Genomic DNA, 9552 nt, shown 5'->3' on the forward strand with positions numbered 1-9552 from the left:
TTTTTTGGGCCAAGCCAGGGGGCTCATTTGAACCCCCTGGGCGGCTGAGTCAAGTGAAGTGATAAGTACACCACTTGCTAATTATCTATTCAATATTCATCTTTATTTTTCCAATAAAAGGTGTTCATTTTTTTTACACCCGGCATAATTATCGTCAAATCATTTAGCATTCTATGTTAAAATTTTCCCATTGATGCAGAATACAGAGGAACAATAATGATGAGCACTTCAAGATTACCACTTTTCTTTTATGCCAGTCTACTCGTTCCCCTTGTTAGTCACAGCTTAGTATTGCAGCGAGATCCCTACGTTCTCCATGATTGTTCAACTAGTGGTAATGTGAGCAGTAACAGTACCTTCAGAGCGAACCTCAACACCCTCATCTCCAACCTCTCTTCCAACACCCAAATCAATTATGGGTTCTACAGTTTCTCCGCTGGAGAGGGCACCAACAAAGTTTACGCCACTGGGCTTTGTAGAGCTGACCTTACAACAACTGATTGCAGTACCTGTGTCAACAATTCAGCTCACGAGCTCTTAAAGTTGTGTCCAAACGAGAAAGAGGGCATCATGTGGTACATGAATTGTACAGTTCGATACTCAAACAACTCAATATTTGGTGCTATTGAATATACACCTACTCGAGCTCTTGTAGCTGGTCGTGTCTCCAACTTGACTGAGTCCAACGAGGTGTTAAAAACCTTATTTTATGTCCTGAGAGTTGGAGCTTCAGCTGGAGGTGATTTTGGCAAGGTTGCAGTTGGAAATGCGAGCTATAAAAGTCAAAACTCTACGATCTACGGGCTTATGCAATGTAGTCCTGATTTGTCAGAGAGTGATTGTAGCAATTGCTTAGTTGGCGCTCAAAGCTATTTTCAAGATTGCTGTAGTGAAAATGCTGGAGTGAGAATTCTTGCACCCAGCTGTAACTTAAGAATAGAAAGTGAACAATTCTATGACAGCACTCTTGGTGAATCGCCGCCATCATTATCTCCTCCTCCTGTGCCTGCAAAATCAATATCTCCTCCTCCTGCGCCTGCAAAATCTATATCTCCTCCTCCTGCGCCCGCAAAATCAATATCTCCTCCTCCTGCGCCCGCAAAATCAATATCTCCTCCTCTTGTGCCTTCAAAAGGTATGTTTCCCAAACGTACGCACGTGGAAGAAGCACTCACATCAATAAGTGTATAATAGCAAAAAAGCTAAATTTTTCACATTAAACTACATGCGGTATATCAGTCAAAACACAAACACTTACAGCTCGTAATGTTAAGACTTAAAAGATCACTGAGGCACATCCGCACATGCCATATTAAGTTTGCTACGCGTATTGTTATCTGATCGGCTATTTGTAAATAAGTTATTTACATTCTTATTATTTTTTTTTTTTCTTTATAATGGCTAGATTGGGATTAGTTGCAGAGTTTGATTAGTTCTCTCCCTGTTAATGTATTTATAAGTGTAGAACATTAAAGTAAGTATGCAGATAGAATTCCCATAATTTTCTTGGGAATTTCTCTTCTAGTCATGCTCATCCATGGCTTCCAAAATACAATCTTCCCCGTCATCTAATCATGCTGCCACTGCAAACGATACTTCCAGTCCCTATTTTCTGCATAGTGGTTATAGCTTTTAATGTATAATATGTTTTTCATTTATGCTCACCTCTGATTAAGCTAAATGATTTAGCATCACTCATGGAGATATTTGCCTCTATAATTAGTGAACTATTGTGAAGCTTTTAACATGGTGTTTTGTTTCTCATCGCTTCTGCACCTGCATCACTCCCACTCCTCTGCTATCTACAAAATTGATAAAAAGAATATAAAAAAAGAAGAAGTAATTTTTGTGCCATTTAAATTATTTACGCTTTTAAGTTTTAACTTTTGTTTTGTCCTTCAAATTTTTCTAGGAGGAAAGGCCGGGCCATGATTTCTTAAGACTCCAAAAGTATTGATTAGTTGGATCATTTTTTCTTCTCATTTACTAATAATTGCCATTTAAAAAATTAATTTCGAAATGTTTTATGGAAAATGTTAGAATTACAACTTCTGTCACAAGATAGAAATTTTGGGTGGAAAAGTTGGTGAAAAAGTAATGTTTTCCATTATTTGATGAAAGAGGAAAAACACTCTAAATAAGAGAGAAAATGATAGAGCTGAAGTGTTTTTCACCAAGACCCACCAAATTGGGGGAGAAAATTTTACTAAAATTGAATAGTTAAGCCAAAATGACTTAATTGTCCTTTCACATCACCTTTTTCTTTTTATTTTCTACCCACCAACTATCATTTTGGTCCTATCCCAATCTTCTTCTTTATCTAATGTAAATTTATACAAACTTTAATTTTTTATTGCTCTCATTTTCTTCTCCACCAAACAAAGCAAATTTATATTTATTTTCCACCATCTGACTTTTTTAATCTCCCAACCAAACATACAATAGCACAAATCATGCATGTACATGTAGTTAGTTGTGTCTCTAGAATTATTCTATTTATACTTTTCTATCCTCACAATATTTTTCATCTCCCACTTTCCCAAACGCAGCACCAAAGGAAGCCTTTAAGCTTTTTGCTATCTACGAGCATGTGTTTACCTTTAAATTTAATAGCCACCAAAGTATAATTAATGGCGTTAATTTCTACGGTAGCTTTAGCATTTTTCCTTGTGAATACATGCTTCTGCTTATGGGTTCTATGGGTTGCCAATTTTTAACCAGTTTGTTATCTCAAACAGAGATTCATGATCATTATTCTTGACTGAAATTTCAAACCAAAAATATATATATCAGAAATAACGACAGATCATTGGTGTGACTATATGTGTATAAATTTGGTGGATAGGTTTTGTTTACGAGTCTCTTACACTGCAGTGTCCTTAATACGGATATAAAATCTTGTGGTTAATTGTGATAGGACTGCTTGCTCATATGCAGCCAAAATGATCAACTTCCATGACCTGAAGAATAGTATAATAAAATAATAGAAAGCCCACCCCACTTGTCTTAATGGGTTGTTATGTGGGGGATGGTGATGAGTTGTGCAACATGACAACTTGTGCAAGTGGGATATCTTTTCACACCTCACAATAGTTATCATATTTCTAGGTCCCCAATGTTTCTTATATTTTTAATCAAGCATATACTTTATTTCACACTTAAACTAATTGATGTCTAATAAGTTAAGTGTCAGTAATAAATCCATGTAAAAGTAATATTGTTCGAGCTACGAGACTTTTAACTGTGTTTCATCATAAGTTGATAACTCAACATGGTGTTAAAATGAATGTATGTTGATTGTTGATTTCTAATTAATTATTCATGCTTTCAACTTTTGTTTGTAATTTTTAACTTCTTTTTCCCACTAATAATGTTAATTTCAAATTTAAGCTTGGAATGTTTTATTGAGTACAGATATCTGATTTTTACAGGAAAGGGGAGTAACTCATCTAAAATTATCATCACCATAGTTGTGGTGATCATTCTCGTTGTAATAATCACCTGCATCTGCATCTGCATCTCTTTAAGAGTGAGGAAGCAAAGAAAGAAAGCTAAAAGTAAGTTGAAATTTGGTTTGTTGTTCCTATTTTCAAATATATAATTTCTTTAAAATATAAGAATAAATTCAGACAATAAGTGTGTGTGTTTATATATACATATATGATGCTTTATTTATAGGCAATAGTAGTGACAATTGACTTTCAAGGCATAAATTTTTCCTACAAATTTATAGGTAAAACGGAACATGAAGTAATGTGGGGTACTTTTCAATGAGTTCTAGTTCAGATTATTGGATCACCAGATAATAATAGCATTCAAGCTAACATTCAATATCAATTCTGATTGCTATCTATATCTCCTCCTATTTTTTAGCTTGGTGATCGTGATTTAGAGATAGGCTTGATCTTCGTATCCTGAGGTGATTTAATAATACAGATGACACCTTTTGCTTTTGTGAGAGAGATAAAATATGAGGTGGTGTGTTCATGATACTTGTGTGGCTTATTATAATAGAAAAACAAATAGGGGTACCTACAAAACAGAATTAAGCTACCATCGTTTTAACATTAAATCAAATTTTCTAGAAAGATAAGCTATTGAAAGAGCTAGTGTTCCTCTGGAAAACATTATTTGTGCATTAGTAGTTCTCTACGATGACTTCAGTAATCAGTGTTTGCGAGTCTATTAATGACGCATGCACATAATTTAAATTGCATCAATCTTTTTTAAACAGAAAAAGAAAAAAGAAAAAAAGAACTGCTTATCTAATCCTGATGTATTGACTGGTTCCACATGTGAAGCAGTGGATGAAATTAGCAGTACTGAATCCTTGCATTTCCATTTTCCAACAATTAGAGTCGCTACAGATAACTTTTCTGATGCAAATAAACTTGGTCAAGGCGGATTTGGTGTTGTTTATAAGGTAATTTGACAATTCCATAAGGTTAAGTATATCAATTGTTAGCCATAACAAGTTCAATTCACAATTTTTTATTATTAGTATCAAGGGTTGCATATTGAATATTTTAATGTGTCTATAGGGTAGGCTTTCCAATGGACAAGAAATAGCTGTCAAAAGGCTATCCCCGGGTTCTGGACAAGGTGATTTAGAATTTAAGAATGAGATATTGTTAGTTGCTAAGCTTCGACATCGGAATTTAGTTAAGCTACGAGGTTTCTGCTTGGAAGGATGTGAAAGGCTTCTGATTTATGAGTTTGTGCCAAATGGAAGCCTCGATCAAGTTATATTTGGTATGGTTGCAATTCTCCTGTAAATTCTAGATTTGTTCATAATATTTTATAGGTTGCATGTATTCTCAAATACAGTTGAATGTGTCCTTTTTCAATAGACTCATAGTTTAATGAATAATATAGATCCCGCAAAACGTGCATATTTGGATTGGCAAACGCGTTACAAAATCATAGAAGGCATTGCTCGAGGTCTTCTTTATCTTCATGAAGATTCTCGACTTCGCATCATTCATCGTGATCTTAAAACTAGTAACATCCTGCTAGATGATGAGATGAATCCCAAAATTGCAGATTTCGGCCTGGCGAGATTGGTTATACTGGATCAAACCCATATCAATACAAATAGAATCGTCGGAACGTAGTAAGTATCCTAGCAAGTAAAATTTATAATTATTGTAATATTACATGTTTGTATTATCAATTACAAGAATTATGTTGCGTTGTAAAAACAAGTCCCAACAAATATTGAACCATCTCCAATAAAATGCCTAGTTATATCACAAATCCCAATCTAAGACTCCTAAACTAAAAGTTGCAATAAAAGGTAGAAGGTCTTGATCAGAATGTACCTGTCTTTCCTAAAAACACTCTAAAGAACACATTACCGCATGTATGGAAAGAAAGACATATAATCAATATGAAACACAAATATAAAAACAAAAGTAAACTAATTCTCCCCCTAAGTTAGATACATCAAAAACTTTTATTGTCTCTCCCTTTCAAAAACAATTTCATCTCCCCCTAAACAAAACAAATAGGATTTCCACATTTCATCTGTTTCTCTCCCTTTTTGTCATATATTGACAAAGACAACCCACTCAGAAGGTAGACAAAAAACATATGCAATAGAGAATAAGAGAAAATTAAGAATTAAGGGAACACAAAACAATCAACTCTATAGAAAATAGAGACAACTCCTCCTATGAAGAGCAACAACTCCCCCTATGAACAACAAAGGTTAAAAACAAGCTTCTCCTCCTGTAAAAATAGGAAAAACAAAGCAAGTTTTTGGAAAAAAAAAAAATTTAGGGAAAATTTAGGAGGAGGGGAAAAGTAAAAAGACACAAACCTAACCAAAAAAAATAAGCTAAGGATACACATGAATACAAATATTCTCTCTTTCAATAAATACAAACTTCACATTATGTGACTCATAAACAGATGGTGTTTGAACTCAAATCAAGTAGAGAAAATATTTGCACATAATTATCCATCATATCTCTTAAGAAAAATATTTTCTACAGTTCACACATAAAAATAGCATATACTAAAAAGTACATAACTCAAAAATTAATCAATCAATTTTTAGATCAAAATTAGAAATAGCTTAGCACTTATATAACACATACTTTTTATATTTCTCCAAAATATCAAGCATGTTCTAAATCAAGAAAGAGATATCATAATTCATGTAATCCTCAAGAAAAATAAATCTAGACACAAAATAAAATATATTTGTCTTCTTGAAAATTTTCAATGTTTTTGGATTTTTGAATAATCAAAACAACCTAAGAAAATAAAACAACCAAAAACTAAAAGTAAACATGTCTACAAATAATTGAAAGAATTAAATTAAGAACAAGTAAACAACACTCACCTTAGCAAGTCTTTTCTCACCTATATAGCATGAGTCTTCAACTTTGTAGGTGAAAATCCATGTGAAGTAGAGTGTATTTAAGAGATTATACTAATATTCTGAGAAAGACTGAAATCTTGCAAATTCCTTTCACAAGCCTTAAAAAGATCAACTGAAACAATAGTGTCATTTTTATTCAAAACATCATAATCAAAAAAAGTAAGATACTTAAAATTATTCATGATAACGGGGATCAAGGATCAACTCTAGGTATAATAACCTAAATCAAGAGCTAACCCGCTCTGATACCACTTGTTAGTTTTTAGAACCTTGTAAACTAAATTGTTTAACCTAATTAATTAATCAAATGAATACTTAGGTTTATTATTCAAATCTAAGTTAAAACAAAACAATCATATTATGTAAAGCAGTGGAAAAATAAATAACAAAACGATATGATAACCCAGGAAAACTAAATCGGTAAAAAACCTGGGGAGGATTTAACCTAACTATCCTTAAGATAAAAAGCAAATCCACTATAGAGAATTGAAGTTTACGATAAGACTTAAACCACTAACATCCAATTGCTACCATATGTAGAACTTACTGACATGACTATGTGCAAACTTCGAATTCACAGACTCCTTCTCTATTAGGCCTTTGCAACACAAGCACCCACACTTGTGATAAAAAACACAAACTCTTCGTTTGTGACTCCAAGACCATCATTGAAGGTTTAGATCATCAGTACTCTTGATGATTAGAGAAGGCAACAACTTTAACAACACTAGATCTTGAGATTCTTCAAGGAATAATACCGGTAGAAGATATGAGAGAGCTTTTTGAATACAAAACCTTAGATACAAAGGAGACACATTCTTCTCTCTCTGAAAATCCTTATGAAAACGTGCTTAGGGTTTCCTTTATATACTAAAAGAAGTAGATCTGAAATCCTAATCCTTTTTGAGCTTGAACTGCTATTTGGGCTTAATTAAAATTTTGCAGATACGACTCTCGATCAATAGAGCCTGTCTCTCAATCAAACCAGGAAAATTCAAAACTCTTCTTTATGCAGCTTGTATATTCTTGAATCTTGACTTGTATAAGCTTGAGCATTGTCTAATAATACCTATAGACTCTAGAATCTATATCTAGACAAGTTTGTATTCATGATTTGCCAATTGTTCTAAACTTTTAGAACTTAACAAGTGTTAAGACTTTAGAGCTCTATTGTCATTTAAATTATACTAATGTTACTAATTTCCATATGCAATGAGTATATAAAGTTATGTTATTAATTTTCTCATGCAGTGGGTATATGGCTCCAGAGTATGCATACCATGGACACTTCTCACTAAAGTCTGATGTCTTTAGTTTTGGCGTGTTAGTTCTTGAAATGATATGTGGACAAAAAAACGGTTACTTCCGTAACGAAGAAAATGGGGAGGATCTTCTTACTTATGTAAGTACAATATCTTCGTATACATTTTCCTTTTACCTTAGATTGGGCTCTACTTGTACAGTGATACTGACAAAATAAAAGAAGTTATATGCTGAATTTTTATGTGTGGCATTTAAATCATTTTGCAGGCATGGACAAATTGGAGGAACATGACAGCTTCAAACATTATAGACCCCACATTAGGGGTTGGTTCAACAACTGAAATAATCCGGTGCATTCACATTGGATTATTATGTGTTCAAGAAAATGCTGCTGATAGACTAACCATGGCTTCAGTCGTTCTAATGCTTAATAGCAACTCTATCACCTTATCAGTACCTTCACGACCTGCATTTTTTATACACAGGAACGTTGAACCAGACTCGCAGTCAGATCAATCTATTCTGCTAGCCTCAACAAATGATGCTTCAATTACTACATTACATCCTCGCTAAGGTTTGATCAAAGTAACTAGAGTTCTTTACATTAGTTTTGAGAAAAGATTATTTATTGAAGTAACCATGTTGAATAATTTTGAGGCCTATACTACCAGCCTTTCTTTTGGCGGTTTGAGCTACTACTACGTGATGTTATGCAACAACACATTATGATGAGTATATTCAATTGTGTTCAAGATTTACATACTCTAAATATTCGAAGAGTAATACTACATGCACAAACAATTTGTAAAAATGTTGATGCAGCCAACCTTTTATTGGTTTTCATTTAAACCTACCATTAATATAACAGTTTGTAGAATACTTTTTATCTCTAGCATTATTTATATTCTAAAAGTAGTAATAATTGTACACTAGTAGGAAGTAGCAAATGATCCACGAGTTTTAGAAGAAAAAAAAAAGAAAACAAAAAGAAAAGAAAAGAAAAGGTAGGGCTTGAACTACAATTCACAAACATAGAGCACCACAAAAGATGTCACTAGTGGGTTATCATTGGAATCCCTAATCTCACTTATTATAAGAAAAAAAAAATACTTTCTATATTAATTTCTAGGGATTGACTAATACACTTTTTAGTTTTTACAATGGTGGACTGAAATGGGATGAGCTAGTATGCTTCTTTGATGGATTTTTAAGGGGAAATCTTAAAATTGTATATGTACATTATTTTAAGTGTAGTATATTAGATTCTCCAATTAAATTCAAATACATAACTATATTGATTTTGATTGTGCTTGAAAATGATAATATTGATTGTGATTTATTTGTAAATATAATCAATTAAGTATTTGAATTTAATTAGAAAATTTAGTGTACTTCACCAAATGAGCTATACCAAAGTTTTACTTGTATTTTAAACACTTCACCAGTCAATAATCTTAACCAGTGTTTAATGGTAGTCGAAAGTTTAGACTCTTAAACAAAACCTAAAAAAATTATTTTAAAAAAATTATTAATGGATATTGTTCCATGTGTACATGATCGATTCGGTGGAAATAAAGTTTGGTTTAGGAATTTCTAGTACTACAATGCTAAACTCTCCTAAGTAGTTTACTGGGTCTTTTATTTTAAAAATAAGATAATGTGCCATATTATTTTCTAGAGAATACATTTTTTTAGCAATAACTATAGAGTTGCATCTTTTCTCACAACTATTGATATTATAAATTGTAAATAATATTGATATTATAAATTGTAAATAATAGATAACACAAAATTTCAATTAAAAAAAAAAAGATAATACAAAATTGTTAAGTATCATTAAAAAAAAGGAAAATATTACAAATACAAATTATTTTACAATATTTTTCACAAGCTATTGATGT

General features: G+C 32.5%; 1 protein-coding gene across 1 annotated transcript; it reads left to right on the forward strand.

The window, feature by feature from the left end:
• Positions 1-216: 216 nt before the first annotated feature.
• On the forward strand, positions 217-8224 carry LOC115991165 (cysteine-rich receptor-like protein kinase 29). The gene is made up of 7 exons (XM_031114902.1): positions 217-1135; positions 3432-3557; positions 4302-4423; positions 4542-4752; positions 4876-5113; positions 7640-7790; positions 7919-8224. Exons 1-7 carry the CDS (start codon positions 217-219, stop codon positions 8222-8224), a joined length of 2073 nt encoding a protein of 690 aa, XP_030970762.1.
• The last annotated feature ends 1328 nt before the right edge of the window (positions 8225-9552 follow it).

Source organism: Quercus lobata, chromosome 5, assembly GCF_001633185.2.
Source record: "Quercus lobata isolate SW786 chromosome 5, ValleyOak3.0 Primary Assembly, whole genome shotgun sequence".
Taxonomy (NCBI): domain Eukaryota; kingdom Viridiplantae; phylum Streptophyta; class Magnoliopsida; order Fagales; family Fagaceae; genus Quercus; species Quercus lobata.